This window comes from Pituophis catenifer, unplaced genomic scaffold (assembly GCF_029215685.1).
Source record: "Pituophis catenifer annectens isolate HBS135680 unplaced genomic scaffold, rPitCat1.0.hap2 SCAF_7, whole genome shotgun sequence".
In the NCBI taxonomy this organism is placed as follows: Eukaryota; Metazoa; Chordata; class Lepidosauria; order Squamata; family Colubridae; genus Pituophis; species Pituophis catenifer.
In genome coordinates, this window is record NW_027256887.1 from 10,772,663 (window position 1) to 10,794,393 (window position 21,731).

At 44.7% G+C, this 21,731-nt stretch overlaps 1 protein-coding gene across 3 annotated transcripts in view; it reads left to right on the forward strand.

The window, feature by feature from the left end:
- WNT7B (Wnt family member 7B) overlaps window positions 1-21,731 on the forward strand; it is a 157,521-nt gene that overhangs the window by 95,629 nt on the left and 40,161 nt on the right. For 2 of the 3 annotated variants that reach the window (XM_070948058.1, XM_070948057.1), the window contains exon 2: window positions 14,007-14,233. In XM_070948058.1, coding sequence (XP_070804159.1) covers window positions 14,007-14,233 — 227 coding nt within the window. Of the gene's footprint in view, window positions 1-3,239; window positions 3,259-14,006; window positions 14,234-21,731 lie in introns of all 3 variants that reach the window. The other variant, XM_070948059.1, reaches the window with a different exon arrangement.

Here is a 21,731-nt window from a genome sequence, read left to right on the forward strand (position 1 = left end):
CCCGACTCTGTCATAGCCACTATACAGGCATCTCGCAGACCTTCGACATCGCGCATATACGAGGCATCGTGGCGGGCCTTCTGCGTCTGGTGTGCTGACAACTTGGTAGACCCTACGTCGGCTCAGGTCGTTGACATCCTCTGCTTCTTACAGTCTGGCCTGGACAAGGGCTTATCACCGTCTACCCTTCGTCGACAGACCGCTGCCTTGTCCACTGTCGTTCGCTGTCCACCTTATTCGTCTCTGTCTCAGCACCCCCAACTCAGAGAATTCTTGCATGGGGCTATGAACTTACGTCCGCCTCCAGTTCGTCGATATCCGACCTGGGACCTCTCCCTTGTTCTTCAAGCGCTGATGAGTCCTCCTTTCGAACCGCTGGGCTCTGTGTCTCTTAAGTACTTGTCTTATAAGGTCGCCTTCCTCTTGGCTATCACATCCGCCAGACGGATATCCGAACTTTCAGCTCTGTCAATCCGGAACGATTTGTGTATTTTCCACACTAATACGGTTGTTCTTCGCCTGGACCCGGTTTTTTTGCCGAAAGTGAACTCTTATTTTCATCGCGCTCAGGAATTAATCCTTCCTGACTTCTGTCCGTCACCCAAGCACCAACGTGAGAAGGATTGGCACACCCTTGACGTGCGCAGGGCCCTCCGGCGTTATATTCGCAGGACTGAGTCATTCAGGAAATCGGAGGCCCTTTTGATATCCTTCCATCCGAGATCCTTGGGCCAGAAGATATCTCCATCGACTGTGGGCAGGTGGATTAAGGCGTGCATCTCCACCGCTTATGAACGTCAGGCCAGGCAGGTCCCAGCCGGGATTTTGCCTCACTCTACTCGTAGTGCGGCAACGTCAGCTGCTTGGGCCACTCAGGCTTCTGTTTCTGACATCTGCCGGGCTGCCACCTGGTCCTCGGTGACTCCTTTTATCAGACATTATAGGGTGGATTCTTTTGCCTCGGCTGAGGCTTCCTTTGGCCGTCGTGTCCTGCAGAGTGTGCTAGCGAGGCAGGACTCTGGGGGCCTTTAGTTTCCCACCCTTGTGTTTTCTGAGCTTGGGTATATCCCAGCTATGGACTGCAGGAGCAGTACTCTGGAAAACGAACATTGTCTTACCTGAATGTTCCTTTTCGGAGTACTGCGACTGCAGTCCATCCCCTCCCTTGTCTTTTCCTATTATTGGACTACTGTTGTCTGGACTTGTTATTATTGTAGAACTGTTGGTTTTTTCTTGGACTATATTAGTGGTCGCGCCTTCGTTCAAAGACTGGTGCATTATGGGAGCAGTGGGCGTGGCCACAGGGCGAGGAGAGATGTATCTAAATTTCACCCAGTCAAAAGGAACTGATGATGAAGAAACCCAGCTATGGACTGCAGTCGCAGTACTCCGAAAAGGAACATTCAGGTAAGACAATGTTCGTTTTCCGCCCTCCCCAGGCCCCAGAGGCTTTGTTGGAGCCTGAGGAGGGTGAAAACAGCCTTCCTTCCCCCACCTGGGAGGCCCTCCAGAGGCTGGAAACAGCCCATTTCCCGACTTCAGGTGGGCCCGGAAGGCCCGAAAATTAGCTGGCTGGCACGCATATGTGAGCTGGAGCTGATTAGGGCAATGCTCACGTGCCCACAGATATGGCTCTGCGTGCCACCTGTGGCACCCGTGCCATAGGTTCACCATCACGGGTGTAGGGTCTCCTGCTTGGGCGGGGGGTTGGACTAGATAACCTTCGTCCCTTCCAACTCTGTTAATCTGTTTAAAATATGAATGAGATTATCTCAGGAAATACAAGGAGTGCAGTTTTCTGAAGCTTCCTTAGGTGATTCGGGCCAAAAATCAAAACCTAGGGTACAGAAGTTTGACAGAACAAGGACAATTTGTGAGCAGATTCCTGCAAATCTACCCCTTGGATGTGTTCCTTAAAGTATATTTGTCATCTCTGGGAATGCAGTGACAGGTGACAGTCATTCAGGAAAATGATGATTCTAGACAATTTGCTTTTTTGGTAGCCAATTGAGTGATTTATGTGTCCATTCCCTTCTCTCTCATCATAGTTTGTGTCTTCATCTCTAGCATACGATCAAAAAGACCACGATACAGATAAAATCTAGGAGGAGCTTTGATCCCACTGTTGTGCCTGCCATCTCCACTTTTGCAGACCATGCCCTGCAGAACATTTTGGCGAAGACACTTGATGTTTCATTGTATGGCACACGTTTACTGGAGAAGCTTGGAAAAAGCATTGTTTTTCTGATTATTTCTTATGGAGTGCTTTCATCCATTGCCCTAGTTAGGGAATGGGTTAAAGAGAATTGTTGGTTTTTAGAAGTAGTGCAATGTATATATTGTTAGCTTTTGAAGAATCATGGATGCCTTCTTTTGCTTTGCTTCTGTTTTAGAGAACACTTGAAAAAGAATGATATTTCCAAAATGTGTTGGGCTCTAAGAAAACTAATTCTATTAGAGCAGTGATTTTTTTTTTAAATTTTATTTATTTTTATATGCCGCCCTTCTCCGGAGACTCAGGGCGGCTTACAATGCGTTAAGCAATAGCCTTCATACTTTTGTATATTTTATACAAAGTCAGCTTATTGCCCCCACAAACCGGGTCCTCATTTTACCCACCTTAGAAAGGATGGAAGGCTGAGTCGACCTTGAGCCTGGTGAGAATTGAACTCGCAGTAATTGCAGGCAGCTGGATGTTAAATGCTGCCTTAGTAGGAGGCATTAGCCTCCTATGCCACTCAGGCTCCACTCAGTGATGGTGAACCTATGGCACGCATGCCAGAGGTGGCATGCAGAGGTCTCTCTGTGGGGATGTGTGCCATCGCCAGCTGTTCTTCTGGTTTCCAGCGCGAATGTGCGTGCCAGCCAGCTGATCTTCATGGGCACCAGAGCGCCTGAAAATGGCCCCCCAAATGGTCTGAAAACGGCCCAAAAAAGGGCCCCAAAACAGGCATGTGCATGCCAGCTAGCTGGTCTTCGGGTTTCCAGCGCTACGGCGTGAGCACATGCACGCACATTCCGATTTGGGCACTCGGTGCCGAAAAGGTTCCCTTGTTTGTCCCTTTTTCTGTCTCACTGTCAACTTTTTGCCTTCATGTCATTTAATCGGTCAAGCTTTTATAATAATTGATGCTTGTCTTTTTTGTGCTCAATGCCCATTTATTTTAAATTTAAGCAGTTTTAAAATTTCAAACCTTAATCCACGACATTGTTCAAGGAAAATGGATCCTCAATTTGAGAGCATTTTTACAAAATGTTGTTACTATGGCTATTATTGCCAAATGATATTGTTTAAGGAAAATGAGACTCCAATTATACAGATAGCATTTTTGAAAAAATATAATGGTTTGTTCAATCAGTCAGATGTTTAGATTAGATTTGGCATTTTTATCCATGTATTGAATCTTTTCAAAGGACCCGGGATAGGCAGATGTTTTGATATTTAATGGTGTCATCGCTGGATGTAAGCTGTTCCAAGAAAAACTGCCTTTTGCCATTGACTGATGGTGAATTTGTCAATGCCGATGGTGTTCAATTGATGTTCCAGTTGTTCTGGGATTGCACCCAAGGTGCCTATTACTCTCGGAACTATCTTTGTTTGCTTTTGCCACAATCATTCTATTTCTATTTGCAGGTCTTGGTATTAAGTTAGCTTCTCCAGTTCCTTTTCTTCTGTTGTCTCCAGGTACTGTCACATCCACTATCCAGATTTTTTTTTGTCTTTCTTATCAAGAATTGTTAAGTCTTGGGTGTTATGTGATAGGTGCTTGTCTGTTTCTAAAGTTCCAGGGCTTTTTAACTTCTTCATTTTCTTCTACTTTCTCTGTTTTACGGTTCCACCAGTTCTTGCTTGTAGAGAAATGGTATCTCTTGCATGTCTTCCAATGCATCATTGTTGCTGCTTTGTCATGCCGTTGTTTGTAGTCCTTGTGTGTGAACGTCTTGCAGTAGATCCCCTGTTTCATCAGCTTTTTTTTTTTTTTTTTTTGCAGAGTTGGTCAGTTGCTGTCTGTTGCTATCTTCTCAATTCTGGCTTTGAATGCATTTGTTCTTAAGCCTTGGTCTTGTGCAGTCAGAATTAGCCTCTCTGTCTCTTTCTTTAACTTTCCTGCTTTTAGCTATTGCCAAGTCTTATTATTATCTGCTTTGCCTGCTATTTTTTATGTAATGTCCACGTACTACTACTATTATTATTAGAACATAAAATGATAGGATTGAAAGGGATCTTGGAGGTCTTTCAGCCCAACCCTCTGCCCATGGCAGGAGATCCTATACCCGTGATGGCAAACCTATGACATGCGTGCCACAGATGGCATGTGTAGCCATATCAGTGGGCATGCGAGCTTAGCTCCGGTGCGCCAGCTGATTTTTGGGTCTTTTGGGCAGACCAGAAATAGGAAAACAGGTTATTTCCTACCTCCGGAGGGCCTGTGGGAGTGGGAAAGACCCGTTTTTCTTTCTCACTTGGCTTCAGGGCCTCTCTAGGAGTCTGGGGAGGGTGAAAATGGTCTCTCCCCCCGGAGGTCCTCCAGAGCCAAAAACGGCCTGTTTAACAACTTCCGGTGGGACCGGAAGGTCCGTTTTTCACTAGGAGTCTGGGATGGGACCGGAAATTGTTAAATGGGCTGTTTTCAGCCTCCGGAGGACCTCCGGGAGCGTGGGGAAGGCCGTTTTCACCCTCCCCAGACTCCTAGAGAGGCCCTGGAGCCAGGTGAGAAAGAAAAACGGGCCTACCGGGCCATCGCATGCCAGGAGTCGGGGGAGCAGGAGGGGTCGTGCACGCATGCACGGGGCCGGGGCACATAGAATTATGGGTGTGGGGATGCGCGCACGTGACCCCCCCTGCACCCCCTCCTGGCACACGATGGCAAAAAGGTTCGCCATCACTGTTCTATACCATTTCAGACAAGTGGCTGTCCAATCTCTTCTTAAAAACCTCCAGCGATGGAACGCCCACGATTTCTGGAAGCAAGCTGTTCCACTGTTTAATTGTTTTCACTGTCAGGAAATTTCTCCTTAGTTCTAGGTTGGATCTCTCTTTAATGTTCTTCCACCCATCACTTCTTGTCCTGCCCTTTACAGAGCATTTATTTTATTTTACAGTGCAATTATAAACACTGACTAGACGAGAGCAAGCTCCATTTTAAAGGATTCACTGCAGAGGTGGGATCCACTAGTTTGCAAATGTGAGCACATGCGCCACCTCTGTGCATACGCATGGCCTTCCGTGCATGCGCAGTAGTCGTGCATTACATCTGGGCTGGTGGGCAGATCTGTAGTCACCACTACAGATTCGAGCAATCTGAACAGAACCGGCTGAATCCCACCACAGGGGTACATGTTTCTGACACATGAAAATGCAACTTTTAAAAGCAAAGATGGGCTTTTGACCCAAGATGTGCAACTGATTGATGGAAGGGGGGAATTCTTTCTTTTTCCAGAAAAAGTTCGCCCAGAATTTTTTGAATTCTGAGATTGCATAGCCCAATAGACAAGGGGATACCTAAGCGATGAATGGAGGGAGCATTCCCCAGTTCCCCAGTGAACTTCTAAAGGAGGCACACAGTTCTAAATATGGACCAAACTCAAAGAATGCACGTGTCTTCGTGCAGGTGTTATTTTTACCCTTTTGTGCCATTTTTGTAAATATGATGAAAGGTCCTGATGCTCCAAAACCTCTCTTTTCTGTGTCTCCCCCCACCTACATCTCCAATCACATCACCACATTTCAGCCAGCAAATTTCCCTCTGGTTGTTGAAGTCCACACATCTTAAATTGAGAAACACTGTCCTACAAGCGAGAGACATTGAAATCACGTCTTGCATTACAACGTGGCCCCTTTCTCTTGAAAAACTCCTGCAGGGGCCTCTGGACGCTCATCATGGGGGAGCCTGAGTTAATGTGTTCCAAGAGAATTTAGAGGACACTTTGGCCCTTATTTTAATTTGCATGACATTTGGCTGAATGTACTTAAATGAAGATCCCAAGTGCCATGACTGGAGACATTCAGTTTCCTTCATTTCACACTGACTATTCCTGACTCTAGCCTGACTGGTACACATCCACGTTATAAAGTCCTCAAGTGCATGGATTGAACACAGAAGTTCTTTGATGCACCTATGAAACTTTTAGAAAGCCCGAAGTCCTCAATCGTAATCAGGGTGGATAAAAATCAATTATTTTTTTTAAAAAAATCAAAAGAATCAGAATTTTTTGATTTAAATCGGATTTTTTTGATTTAAATCGGATTTTTTTGATTTTTATTGAATTTATTTTAATAAAAAACTTTTGGGGTAAAAATCTATCATAAGATAGTTTTCTATTTAAGATACATAAATAATTTAGTTTATTCAGCATGAAATGGAGCTTAGTTATGTAGCATGAGGCAACACTGGGACTATCGGTGAGTCAACAGTGGGTCAAAGGAGTAGCACAGATGACAGTTGCTCTTTACAAATTATGATTTAAATCGAGTTGATTTAAATCAAGCCTTTTTACTAGTGATTTAAATCATGATTTAAATTGTGATTTAAATCAATTTGATTTAAATCAAATCCACCCTGATCGTAATTAACTGCTTGGTTGATTATAGTAAAGGACGTTTACTTTTCAAATTGCCAAAGACCTCTGCATTTCAAATCCTCCTCGATTTTCTGGATTGTTCACGGTGTGACTTAGATTTTTCCACATCACAAGTGAGGATGCTGCCAGTAGCTGAGCCCCTAATTAGGTCTGTGGCTGCAGAGAACCGCAATGCATTGGCATTGCTGGTTTCCAGATGCAGTTCTTTGCACGAGGGCAGATTGTAAATGGTGTCAGATCATTAAAGGATGCAAATAAATAACACCATTCAAACGGCTGATTTTTTTTCAATAGTCAAAATGCTCTGTTGTTCAAGCCTGGTTATTTGACCAGGTCCTTCTTGTCTGGTGTCTCCCTGAGAAAAGCTCCTAAGTTTAGAGAAAAGCAGAAGCCATTAGGTAGAAAGTACAAGGACACCGTAAAAGGGATGCAGTTGTGCAATTTGTATCAGTCACGTTACGCTGTAATTTTCCCCTTCTCTTTTTTTTGAAGATGGGTCAATAATACCTGCTCCTCTTCATTCTTTTGGGGACTTTGTTGTAGGGGCTCCTCAGAGATTACCTGAAATAGTTCTGTCCTTGTTTCCCCTAATTCTTTAAGCACCTAGGCCAGGGGTGGGATTGAACAATTTCAGCAACCGGTTGCTGGGTGGGGTTGGTCATGGGGCGTGGCCTACTTGGCCTTCTGCACCATGGAGGGGGGGTGTTTTCACCCTCCCCTGGGCTCTGGAGCCTCTCTGGAGGCCGGAAATGGGCCCCATTTCTGGACTAGCGGTACTTCCTGTAGGCCCGTTTTTCGGCCTCCCCAAGCTCCGGAAGCTTTCCTTGAGCCTCCAGGAGGGCAAAAACGGCCTCCCCAGGCTCTGGAGGTTCTCCAGAGGCTGGAAACGGGCCCATTTCTGGACTTTTGGTACTTCCGGTAGGCCCATTTTTCACCCTCCCAGAGCCTCCATGTGCGCCCTGCACTTACCTGGCATCCAAAAGGGGTCGCTTGGAGACTCCTGGGAGGGGACGGGTGGGTTAGGCGGGGTCAGCCAGTCCTTGGAACAACCGGTTTGGTGAACCAGATTAAAATTAACATCCGGTTCTCCCGAACCGGTCTGAACCAGCTGAATCCCACCCCTGAGTCCTAGGCTGTAACTTATCTCATCCTAGAGACTTGAATTCATTTTTTAGTTAGCTGTGTTATTGTTTATTGTCTCCTTGTCATTCCTAAACATATTCTACTACAATGAGCATCAGAGAGAGAAGACAGACATACGAATTACCAGTTAAGAAATTCTTCCTTCCTCGACACCCAGAGGTGTTATAGCTTCTTTCCCTCTCCTCTCTCTGGCATATCCAAAATCCCTTTACTGATGTTCTTGTTGTTTGGGGTCCTTCTGGTGGGGTCTTTGATGCACTGCTCATTCTGCACATTGGTCTTTCTGATCCAGTCCACCAAATTTCTGGGCCCTGCCTTGCATATGACTTTGATCAGGGGGCATTTTTCCAGTTCCAACAGCTCATGAGCTTGGATGCCGAGTGCAGTCAGAGCCAGAACTGGAGCTAAGGGTGTCTCCCGAGAATGTGATTAAAAAAATGTCAAGAGGGCAGCTATGATTGAAGTCACAACACATTTGAAAAATGTGGAGCCAGGGCTTCAATCACAGGGCCACACCTGCCATTTTGACTTTTTTTTTTTTACATCTGCACAGATGCTCTTCACCGAATCTGCTACCCCCATCCCACCCCACCCCAGCAAATTCTTTTATTTCCTTTTCATCACTACTTCTTCAGCTCCGATGCTTGTTTGAAGATTGAAGTAGAGACTATTGAGAACAGCAATATACATGCAGATGAAGTCAAATGCCAAATGTATTCCTGCCAATTTTTCAGGGATGTACAGATGCTCAGAAAAACATTTACTTAGGAATTCTTAATTAAATAAGCCATCTAGTCGTGAGATTGTGTTTCAGATGTGTCAAAAAACATCGCGGCAAACGACGTGGCAGCCCTTTCGCACAAAGATTCCATTATACCGTGTTGTTGTTATTTTAATCAACCCTTGTAGAAGAGGTTTTTAAAGCCGTGTCAAGGGATTTGAGTGTTCTGTTAATGAGAGCTGTGCATGGCTAACTTCCTTCAATCTACGCCTCGTACGCATTCCTTGCCAACAGTGATTGAAGCTTTCTGATAGGACAAATAGACAAGAGAAAAGTAGTCACATCCCGGTAATCCCTCCAAAATCCATTCCATGCATCTGATGAAGGGATGCATCAATATTCTGGCTCAGTGACCACAGAACAACACATATGTCAGCCACTGCCCGAATTCTGTGGTCATTGAGCCAGAATTCCACTCTAGTTTTTTTTTTTTTTTAATTTGATTTATATGCCGCCCTTCTCCGGAGACTTAGGACGGCTTACAGTGCGTTAAGCAATAGCCTTCATACTTTTGTATATTTTATACAAAGTCAGCTTATTGCCCCCACAAACTGGGTCCTCAATTTACCTACCTTAGAAAGGATGGAAGGCTGAGTCAACCTTGAGCCTGGCAAGATTCGAACTTACTTTAATTGCAGACAGCTGGTGTTAAATTGCAGTGCCTTGTCTGCAGAGCTATCCAGGCTCCTTCAAGTAACCTTTGAAGTTGTGGGTGGCACTTCTCCAATATCCCAACCTGAGGTCCTGTTAATCAAATATGCTTGAGGTTGAACCCAAGATCTTCCACGTGTGGTCAACATATTATGAAGCTTTCATTCCTTCCTACACAAGAGTAGCCTGTTATTACTGGTTCGATCTGATAAATTTTACATTTCTGATTGTCACCCTGAGGAAAATGCTTTCCCCTTCTCCTTTCCCTTCCCCTTCCTCTTCCCCTTCCCCACCTCCTCCCCCTTGTTGTGACCTAGGCTCACTTAGTCATTACAAGGCACAATTAGTCCCAAACCTATTTTATTATAACAGCTGAGAATTACTTCATTCCCAGCTTAGTCTTTCAGAATAAGTCTTTTGAGCTTATCACAAACCTTTATCTTCTTTGGCACCCTGCCAAAGGCCTTTCTTGTCAAAGCCCCACGAAGTTCAGAAACAAGAAACGCCGACTAGAAGCAGATTTAGTAATGTTGCTTTCCTACAAAGAGCCCAAGAGCCTTTGCTGCTCTTTTAAGCCTTATGGGAGGGGCCAATCCTCTCCTGGCCTTTCTCCCAAGTTGTCCCTTTTGCTTTAGCTGCTCTTTCCTTCTGACAGCTCTGCTCATGCATGCACCAGGAACAGGCTCCTCCTGTTCCTCTGCCTCTCTGCTATCTGACTCTGGAGGCTCCGGAGTCTGCGCATCATTTCTGCTTCCGACGCAGAGCCCCCGTCTGGGCCTTCCCCAAACACCAGGACTGGCCCATTGTCCTCCCCAGCCTCCTCACTGTCCGACTCTGCTGCCAGCTCCGCAGGCTGCTGATGGACCACAACACTCCTCCTCCTCCCCCTCCCCCTCCCCCTCCCCCTCCTCCTCCTCCTCCTCCTCCTCCTCCTCCATACCTATCTGCTTTCAACCACAGTGATATAAAAATGACAAAATACAAAACCAGTGCAATCTCCAGTTTTTCATACCTGCACAGCAATAGTACTTAGACTTTTATACTGTTTCACAGTGATTTACAGCCCTCTCTAAGCAGATTGCAGAGTCAGCCTATTGCCCCAAACAATCTGGGTTTTGCCCACCTTGGCTCTCGCGAGCTCTGTTTTCACTGGCGGAGGGTTGGAGGATGCCATTGCAGCCGAAAACAGAGTTTGAGAGCCCGTTTTCACTGGAAGAGCGCTTGGGGCCACCGCAGGCATCCCTGACATGAGTGATGTCAAGCTGGCCACGCCCACCCTGACCACGGCCTCCTGCCTCCCCCCCAAGGTCAAAGACAACCCTGATGTGGCCCTCAATGAAATTGAGTTTGACACCCCTACTCTAACCATATCTGATCTTGCTTAGCTTTTGGAGATGAACTAAGACCTCACTCTACAAGCTGCTACTTAACCAGGGAGGGGGGGCTTCAAAAATTTTAGCAAGCGGTTCTCTGCCTGGTTGCTGGGTGGGCATGGTCATGGTGGGCATGGCCTAGTCAGCCTCCTGCACCATGGTGGGGTGGGGGGCGTTTTTTGCCCTCCCCAGGCTCCAGAGGCTTTCCTCGAGCCTCCAGGAGAGCGAAAATGGCCTCCCCAGCCTCCGGAGGAGGCCGGAAACAGGCCCATTTCTGGCCTTCCCGAACTTCCGGTAGGCCCGTTTTTCGCCCTCCCCAAGCCTCCGTGTGTGCCCTGCATCCAAAACAGGCCACGTGGGGCCTCCTGGGAGGGGAGGGGTGGAGCGGGGTGGGCGGGGCCAGCCAGGAGTGGGATTTGGGGGTTCTCCGAACTGCACAGAATCTTAGCTAGAGGTTCTCCCGAACCCCTGTGAACCCCTGGCAGCTCCACCCCTGCTTTAGAACACTAGGGACGTTAACAGTGAAAAGCAGCTCTGGAATTACACCTGGAGACAATGATCTGAACCAGGGACACTAAGAAGTAGGTACCTGGTTGTTCCAAGGAGAGTGGGTGGAGGAATTTGCCTCTGAAGCCTGCTGCTTGCATTCTGAGGCTCCTGGACATACTTCAGATACCTGCTGTACACAGCAAGTTCTGTTCTAATTGATAGCTGCCTTCCCTCCAGCAGCTCTTTCAAGGCCGGGCCTTGCCTGAATCGCCGCATTCCATCGTGGTTTTGTACGTGAGCCATCTTGAAGTGTTCTCCCTTTGGGCATTTCTTATTAAGCGAGTTAATCAGCAAATATTATGTTTGCATTACCATTCGTCACTAAGAAAGGCAGCGCCGCTATGCTTTGCACCGAGCTGTGATGTTTTGGCATCTGACCCGCTTGCGTAAAGAAGTCGCAAACATTTATTCACTGCTAATCACTGAAATTAGGTAGGAAGGTGAGAACTGGATGTGCTTTAGAGCAGGAGTGAAATCTACTTACCTTCCATACCGGTTCGGAAGCGCGCACACGTGTCACAGGTGCGCACAGACCTTCTGCGCATGCACAAAACCTTCTGCGCATGTGCAGAAGGTAAAAAACACATTGCTTCCTGGTTACAACTAGGAAGTAATGACCCCCGGCTGGGTGGGCGGAGCTATGCTCCGCCGTCGTTACCGGATCGCCAAACCAACGGCCAAGATCGCTACCAGATTGGGCGATCTGGTCTGATCCGGGAGCATTTCACCCCTGCTTTAGAAGTTGGGGAGGACGTTTTTGCCCTCCCAGAGGCTCGAAGAAAGCCTCCGGAGCCCGGGGAGGGCAAAATCGCCCCCCCTTGTGGTGGTGCAGGAGGCCGACTAGGCAGGGGGCCGTGGTCAGGGTGGGCGTGGCCAGCTTGACATCACTCGTGTCAGGGATGCCTGTGGTGGCTCAAGCGCTCTGCCAGTGAAAATGGGCTCCCGAGCTCCGTTTTCGGCTGCAACGGCCTCCTCCAACCCTCTGCCAGCGAAAATGGAGCTCGCGAAGGCCACATGCGGCCATTCTGGGGCCAGCCAGAGGTGGTATTTGCCGGTTCTCTGAACTGCTCAAAATTTCCGCTACCAGTTCTCTGAACTGCTCAAAATTTCCGCTACCGGTTTTCCAGAACCTGTCAGAACCTGCTGGATTTCACCCCCTGCTTTTGCCCCTCCTTAGCTTTCAGCAAAATCCTGAGTCCTGAAGCTTAAACTTTTGGGATGGTATCTTCCCTGTCCCTTATGGCAGTCTGTAACTCTTCTGTGGACAATGTCTGTATGGAGATTCTCAGTCATGGTTGCCCCAAAGGTCCTTTTTTTCCCTCCCAAGAGGCAACTGGACTTTCTTGTTTTTTCCTTTGAAGACGTTTCGCTTCTCATCCAGGGAAGCTTCTTCAGCTCTTACTGGATGATGGGGAATGGAAGGATTTATACTCCTTGCAGACAGCTGGTCATTTGCGTTCTTTTAGCAAGTCGTTTTGAAGACAGCAAAGTCCATATTTTGGACCGAGAGGACCGCTGGTTTGAAAGAGGGGTCAAAGAGGCCATCTATGTCAAAATTGAACAGCCCTCTCTCCACAGAGGGGGGAAAGGGATACGACATCATCTATCTCCAGTCTACAACACAGTCCTTTCGGCAGTTCGAAGAAGGCTCCACACCCACTTGCATCACTCAGGTGACCCTGAGGACACAGATAAACCTCCAGGTGGCCTCAACGACTCTCTAAAAAGGATGCAAATGACCAACTGTCTGCAAGGAGTATAAATCCTTCCATTCCCCACCATCCAGTCAGAGCTGAAGAAGCTTCTTGGATGAGAAGAGAAACGTCTTCAAAGAAAAACCAGAAAGTCCAGTTGCCTCTCGAAAAAGCACCTTTGGGACCATCCCCACCATCTTCTTGATCCTGTCTATCCGCCACATTAGTTGTGTCTCCCTTCTCCTTCCCTCAACTTTGCCAAGCGTTGTGTTTTTGCTGATTCAAGCCCTTGCTAGGATGACACCAAAAAAAGTCTGCTTCATCACAGAGGAACCAAACTATAGCCCTGCTTAATCAGCAGAAGAGTCCTGCTAACCCAGCATCTTCTTTCCAAGAATTAGCTTCCCCCTTTTGCCAGGAGCATTGCGGGATTCAAACCCACAACTTTATAAATTGAAGGTAAATGAACTGAGGAGAGATGCCACTGGGGAGCCAAGAATCTGAATGCCGTTTTGGATCCGTTCATGCCTGAGACAATGTACCACAGTATGCAAAGGGTTTAATGAAAATTATAAATGTGTCTGTTGCAATTACCGAAAACGCTTCTTTTGACCAAACATTTGAGATGCTTTTCTGGACTGCTGCAAACCATTTTCCAGAGTCTGAAGAATCTGACTCTGAAATTTTATGCTTACAAGGTCCTATTAATCATTCACCACTTCGTGTTTATAATAATGAGCATGAATGTTGGTCAAATAAAACCATTCCCTGTTCTTCTTTTTTTTCTCTTCTCTGCTGTGGTTTAAAATTAGAAGGGACAAACTGCAAGTTGTCCTGCATTCTGCAGCCAGGCTGAGCCAAAACCCCTCTATGCGCGACGCGAATTTCAGCGACGACGGTTTCCAAAAATCCAAATCGAAGTTTAATATCTGCTTCTCGTATCTCCTCACTTCCTCGTTTTATGGCCAACTGAGCCTGAAAGTGCCAACGTTTTGTGAGGCAGATGGCACATGTGCTAAGTCTGGTCCAAGAGAACCAGGCATTACCGAAAGTCACACAAGGTTTCCAGCTCAACTGCCAGAACAAAGAGGTTGAGATAAGTGAGCATAATTATAGGAGCCATTTTACAGTCCTTTCCCTCCTACTGTAGCCTACTCCAGGCAGCTGCTCTAGCAAGGAAGTAGAATGAATGGCTTCTCTTAGTTCTCACGCTGCTTTTCTGCTTTTCCTCAGAGCGTTGTCATCGGTGGTGGCTTTGGGAGCAAACATCATCTGCAACAAGATTCCAGGCTTGGCCCCACGGCAGCGAGCGATTTGCCAGAGCCGCCCTGATGCCATCATAGTCATTGGAGAAGGGGCCCAGATGGGAATCAATGAATGTCAGTACCAGTTCCGATATGGCAGGTGGAACTGCTCAGCACTGGGAGAGAAGACGGTCTTCGGTCAAGAGCTTCGAGTAGGTAAGGTCTCTCTGTAAAGTAATGCTTCTCATTTGGCAATTTTGCCTTCTGACTTTCTTTCCACCGTAGTTTTTTTTTTATTATTATGAAAAATCACAACACAGTATTTTTTTTCTTCTTCTCGGCCTCTCCTTCCTTCCTCCCTCCCTCCCTCCCTCTTTCTTCTCCTTCTCCTTCTCCTCCTCCTTTTCTCTTTCTCTTCCTCCTCCTCCTCTTTCTCCTTCTCCTTTTCTCTTTCTCTTTCACTTCTTCCTCTTCCTCCTCCTCTTCCTCCTTTTCTCTTTCTCTTCCTCCTCCTCCTCTTTCTCCTCCTTTTCTCTTTCTATTTCACTTCTTTCTCTTCCTCCTCCTTCTTTTCACTTTTTCTTCTTTCTCTTCCTCTTCCTCTTTCTCCTCCTTTTCCTCCTTCTCCTTTTCTCTTTCTCTTCTTCGTCCTCCACTTATTGGTATTTTTTTTTTATTGAGGTGGATTATTTGGTAGGGACTTTGAGGGATGTTAATTTTAGAACTAATGCTACAAGTCAAATCTAAACTTATTCACACTTAGATTAGCTCAAATGAAATCAGTGAATTCATCAACATGTGTTATTCATTTTATTTTATATATATATATATATGCATATTCTTTCTAGCCAGGTTTTACCTACGTAAACTAAGTTGTTTACGTAGGTAAAACCTGGCTAGAAAGAATATGCACATAAAAGCCTACGAAAAAGAAAAAGACATATATATATATATATATATATATATATATATATATATATATATATTATTTTTTTAATATAAACATTCCATCTTCCCTTAAACAGTGTGTTGTCTAGGTACAAATATCTCAATATGGTGCAATTTTGATGGGGCAATAACCATCAAAATTTACAACAATATTCATTACATTGATATTAATTCTATGATCTTACAATTGTAGTATTGAACATAGTAAATCTATTCATTTTTCTCTCTTAATGTATTTTCTAATAAGAATATAATAATAATATTAAGCATAATAATCCTAATAGTCATCTCTATTTTAACATATTTTCTACTCCTCTCTAATTTCCTTTTATTTCCAACTTCCATTTTTATTCTTTCATTTGTTATTCATTTTAGAGGGTTGATTCTGCATATGAGTGAAATCCTTGTTGAGCATTACAGGTTCCACATGTGGCCTCGGGGCTGTCACAGCTCCTGTTTGGGGTTACTGCAGTGGTGGGTTCCTCCCGGTTCTGCCTGGTTCTGCCGAGCCGGTAGCAGTGACAATATGACGTCACCGAACCGGTTCTGCCCCCCCACCCCCTCCCCCGTGTTATTCTTACCTTTTATTTGGCCCCACCCCCAATCTATTGCTGCCTCCTGAGTCCCAACTGATGGCTAGAGGGGAAAAAACTGTTTAAACTCTTGCTGCGGGGCTTCAAAGGGCTGTCCTACAGCTGATCAGTGTTAAAAGAAAACAAATGAGTAGATTGGTAGCTGCAAAAATACACGAGTAGATCAGTGCCTGCAAAAATAAATGGGTAGACCAGCGCCTGCAAAAATACATGAGTAGATCAGTGCCTGCAAAAATAAATGGGTAGACCAGTGCCTGCAAAAATAAATGGGTAGGCCAGTGCCTGCAAAAATAAATGGGTAGGCCAGTGCCTGCAAAAATACATGAGTAGATCAGTGCCTGCAAAAATAAATGGGTAGGCCAGTGCCTGCAAAAATACATGAGTAGATCAGTGCCTGCAAAAATAAATTGGTAGATCAGTGCCTGCAAAAATACATGAGTAGATCAGTGCCTGCAAAAATACATGAGTAGATCAGTGCCTGCAAAAATAAATGGGTAGACCAGCGCCTGCAAAAATACATGAGTAAATCAGTGCCTGCAAAAATAAATGGGTAGATCGGTACTGCTCTGCAAGTAGTTAAAAGCCTGGTAGACCAGTACCTCTGCTAAATCCTAAATAATTGTCACATGACCACCAAGCCATGCCCACAAAATAAGCCACGCCCACAGAACCTCATTACCATACCCTGTTGACATCTCTGAAGGTGAGAGTGAGACAAGATCCAGAGAAGAACTAAGATTACATCTCCAGTCCTGCCTCACATATGAGTAGAGATGATTTCCGGATCCAGTACAATATATGTATGCTTAGTTAGATCAGCTAACTACAAAATTAGGGATTGATGGCTATAAATTACCTCTCAACAAAGTTCTCGGATGTAACCATCTCATATCCAAGGTTGAGAAGTTAGGCCATCACCCTTATTAATTCATCTTCTCGATGATAGATCGCAAAAATCTTTTAATTTTTCCCGTTATTATTCTGTAGCAGAATAATGAAAGCTGCAAGACAGAAATAGCACATATCATTTCAGAGATATTTCCTTACCTAAACAGGGAAGCAGCATGATCACAGGCGGGCAAAAATACAGTGGGACTCAGAGCAATTTCTGACTTCCTGTAGGCTTCTCCATTGACATCAATTGTGGGAAGCTGGCAGGAAGTGTTAGAAATCATGGTTCCTTAACTGCAGCTGCCCAGCCAGCTAATACAATTGGTCTGAAAATGCTTGAAATTTCAGTATGGGGCGTAATGGGTCCCAGATTTTGGACATATAACACATAAGGCCATTTAAGACAAGTTGGTTTAAAACTTCATGCCTTATAATGCGCTATTTTAAGCTATTTTTATACATATACATATACATACATACATACATACATACATACATACATACATATATATATATATATATATATATATATATATATATATATATATATATATATATATATTGTTATATATGTATAAAGTGTTTTTCTGTCTAGGCACCTGGTCTACCCCAACATGTGGGAGGGAGCATTCTGCTTCCCTTTCGCCTTTCAGCTCCAATCCAGGAGCCCTCATATATATGTGTGTGTGTGTGTGTGTGTGTGTGTGTGTGTGTGTGTGTGTGTGTATGTATGTATGTATGTATATATATATATATATATATATATATATATATATATATATATATATATATATATACATACATACATACATACATACATACATACATACATACATACATACACCAGTGGTGAAATCCAGTTTTTTTTACTACTGGTTCTGTGGGCGTGGCTTGGTGGGCGTGGCTTGGTGGGCATGGCAGGGGAAGGATACTGCAAAATCTCCATTCCCACCCCACTCCAGGGGAAGGATACTGCAGAATCCCCATTCCCTCCCCACACCTGTGGGAAGGATACTGCAAAATCTCCATTCCCACCCCACTCTGGGCCCAGCCAGAGGTGGTATTTGCCGCTACCGGTTCTCCAGAACCTGCTGGATTTTACCCCTGATATACACATACATACATTTCACCACTGCTGCAGATCATGGTGGTAATCAGATATAAGAAACAATAGGATGTCCATTGCTATTTGTTTACATCTGCTCAAAATTATTTTCCAAAGCTGGTGGGGTCAGTAATCACATTCCATCTTCTGTTTCAAGGGTGATGAATGAGAAAACATTTAAGAGGGTTGGGATTTTTTTTTTGGCCATTATTTATATATTATTCATCCCTTGCATCTTTACTGTATTATTTAGAATAGATAATGAGGAACTTTTTATATTAATAGCAGTGAGTCCACAAAGCCAATTATTGGAAATCTTCAACCCTGCATTTCAGTGGGTGTTGTTTGTACATTTTAAACATTAGCTCAGTTGCCCCCCATACCTCACAACCATAGCCTGTAATAAAACATAGTTTGCGACCTTCATGACCTCATCAAGGATTGAGGTTACCTGCAACCCTGATAAGGAAGTGGCAAAACAGAGTGAGATTAAATACATTTTGGAATTTGGTGGCTACATATTCTCACTGTCCGTTTTGTGCGGAAAAGATTTGAACTTGTGAGATTGCTTTGGATTCATGCCTAATTGTATCTTTTCGTTGTCTGTTTTTCTACCCTTGAATGACTAGAACTTTTGCTTCTCAAAAAAGAAAAGAAAATTTGAAATCTTCAGGACAGAGAATTGCACAATAACGTAACATCCTCTTTCTATACTTGCATAGAAAATATTTGCCGTATATATAGTACCGTAGATACACATACAGATTGCCCTCTGGTTACGATCGTAATTGACCCTGCCCATTATGATTATGTCATAATTGTTGTAAAATTAAAAAACAATTTTAGGATTGTTTTGTGGTAGTCATTCAGTGAACCCATTGCCCATTGTTTCACTATAGTCAGGGGTGGGCTTCAGGTCCCTTAGCAACGGGGTTGCTCCCCATTGCTGGGTGGGCATGGCCTAGTCGGCCGCCTGCATCACAATGGAGAGGGCGTTTTTCGCCCTCCCCAGGCTCCTGAGGCTTTTCTTGAGCCTCTGGGAGGGCAAAAACTGCTTCCCCCGGGGTCCGGAGGCCCTCCGGAGGCCGGAAACAGGCCTGTTTCCAGACTTTCGGAACTTATGGTAGGCCCGTTTTTTGCCCTCCCAGACCTTCTGCGTGGCCCCTGCACTTACCTGGAATGATGAACAGGCCGCGTGGAGACTCCTGGGAGGGGTGGGATGAGGTGGGCAGCCAGGGGTGGCATTTGGGGGTTCGCCGAACCCCGGCGATCCTTGGGCTAAATGATTGCCCGAACCCTGTCCATCCCTGGCTATGGTGTGGTTTTGCTGAAAACTGAACGTTAAGTGTGGGTTTTGGCAAAACTGTTGCAAATCAAGGACACATGATCATGGGATAATGCAATAGCCATACATGCAGCCATGCTGCCGATCACATGAAATGCAGAACTTTGGATCTGTTACAACCTTTTTCAGGTAGGCCGTAACCTTGAACGGTTGCTAAGTAACTGGTCCTAAGTTGAGAATTATCTCTACAGTGGTTTTAATATCCTTACTCTATGGCTCCATTTATTAAAGAGAAAGAGGAAGAGAGAGAGATCTTAAACAAAGTTTGACAGTTTTGATAAATGAGAAATGATTTTACCTTTAAAATTATTATTCATGCTGGGGTTCTGTCCGTTTCTTTGTCTCGCATTACATACCGCTGGCATTGATATTTAACTGGATAAATACCATTAACGTCAAGTTAATGTTATGCTTATTTATTGCAAAATATATTTGTTTCTATTATGGGAAAGCTACCTTGTGGATATCTTTTCAATCCAATAAAAACTTCGAGAATGTTAAGGAAGCTGGAAATAATTTGAGAGAGAGAGAGAGACAGAAAAGAGGACAATCTGGATAATTTGTAAATGTAAGGCAGAAGTGTGCTTTGTTATTTTCGGAGTACTAAGAAAGTATATTTTGAATTGTACTGAAGCTGATTCATATAAGGCCAGGCTGCGAATATTGGTCCCTACAAGTATCTTATTGTTGATTGACAATAAAATGGTTTTTTTTGCAGGGAAACTTTGAGCAAGGAAGCACTTTTTCAACAAGAAAATACAAAGCGATATTTTTATTAATGTTCTTATATAATTAAATGAACAATTGTTTTAGAATGTTGTTACAAAACAGCAGTTAATATAATAGTGTATTCCACCAAGTATAATGTCGTAGTATAAAAATCTATGTCTAAACCAGCTTTTCTCAAATTTGAGAACAAGAAAATGTGTGGATTTCATTGTGGTGGCTGGGGAATTCTGGGAATTGAAGTCCACACATCTTAAAGTTGCTAAGTTTGAAAAAAAAATGGCTCTAAAATAAAACATACAATAGTATTAATTTCCAGGGGCCCAGGGAGGGAGAAAATACCCAATAATTCAAAATGGAGGCCACAACCATATGATCACAGTTGTCACCTCTACTTTTTTAAGCTTTGTGGCAGAGACCCCTGATAATGCTATGTCTTAAACATAAACATTTGGAATATATTTACTTCAAAGCAACATCACAAGGACGAATAAGAAGCAAGTTTGTTTTTAATGCGTTTGAATTGCAGAGGATCTGCTTCAGGGGTGAAATGCTACCGGTTCACACAGGTTTGGGCAAATCGGTAGTAATAAAAGCTACCGGTTCAGGAGAACCAGTAGTAAAAAAATGCTACTGATTCATCCAAACTGGTAATTCTGACGATCAGCTGTGCCGCTTGATTTATATTTGCTAGAAAGTAGGAAATCTTGCTTTCTAGCGAATCTAAATCGCGCGGCACAGCTGTTCTCCCCCTTGCTGTTCTACCTACCTTCTTAAGCCTCCTTTCTCCATGCGAAGTGCGCATGCGTACACAGCAAACCGGTGGCAAACCTCGGAGGATTTCACCCAGTGGTGGGATTCAAATAATATAACAACTGGTTCTCTGCCCTAATGATTTCTTCCAACAACCAGTTCACCAAACTGCTCAGAAAGTTAACAACCGGTTCTCCCGAACTGGTGCGAACTGGCTGAATCCCACCACTGATTTCACCACTGATCTGCTTCCAAGGGCCAGCCTGGTTGGAGTCAGTTTCGGCAAACCCATGATAAGGCTCTTCTAGCACACAACTGAACCAAAGGATTCAGTTAAATAATATGTAGGCCAAGTGCACCCCTGTAGGTCTTTCAAACAACCTTGTGTGCACATAATGGGGTAAGATGTGTCAAGATCCTAAATTTGTCCTTGGTGTCCTCTGAGCTTGGTGGTTTTCTTGCAGATGTTTCATTACCCAACTAGGTAACATCATCCATTCAATTCTGAGCTACAAACATTCTCTTCTATTGTCCTGGTATGTTTCATGAATTCCCAGTTGATGGATGATCAGTGAGAAAAAGCATATGAACAGCTATATTTGTGGTGGTGCAGTGGTTAGAATGCAGCAGTGCAGGCTAATTCTGTTGACTACCAGGGGTTTGATCCTCACTGGCTCAAGGTTGACTCAGTCTTCCATCCTTCCGAGGTGGGTAAAACGAGGACCCAGATTCTTGAGGGGAACATGCTGACTCTCTAAATCGCTTAGAGAGGGCTGTAAAGCACTTTGAAGCGGTATAGAAGCCTAAGTGCTATATTCTGAAGATAAATCAAGGAGTGGAGTGAGATTTGGTAGAGGTGTTCATAAAGGTAAAGGTAAAGGTTCCCCTCGCACATATGTGCTAGTCGTTCCCGACTCTAGGGGGCGGTGCTCATCTCCGTTTCAAAGCCGAAGAGTCAGCGCTGTCCGAAGACGTCTCCGTGGTCATGTGGCCGGCATGACTAAATGCCAAAGGTGCATGGAACGCTGTTATCTTCCCACCAAAGGTGGTCCCTATTTTTCTACTTGCATTTTTTATGTGCTTTCGAACTGCTAGGTTGGTAGAAGCTGGGACAAGTAACGGGAGCTTACCCCATTACGCGGCACTAGGGACTTGAACCGCTGAACTGCCGATCTTTCGATCGACAAGCTCAGTGTCTTAGCCACTGAGCCACCGCGTCCCTCATAGAGGTGTCCATAGGAGGGGTAAAAAAGTCAAGATGATGAGTGCAATGGGAATCCAATACCTGCCCTTTTTACACGCATATCTGTAGGTCTTTAATATCTGAAAAAGCTGGGCTCACCATTCATTTTA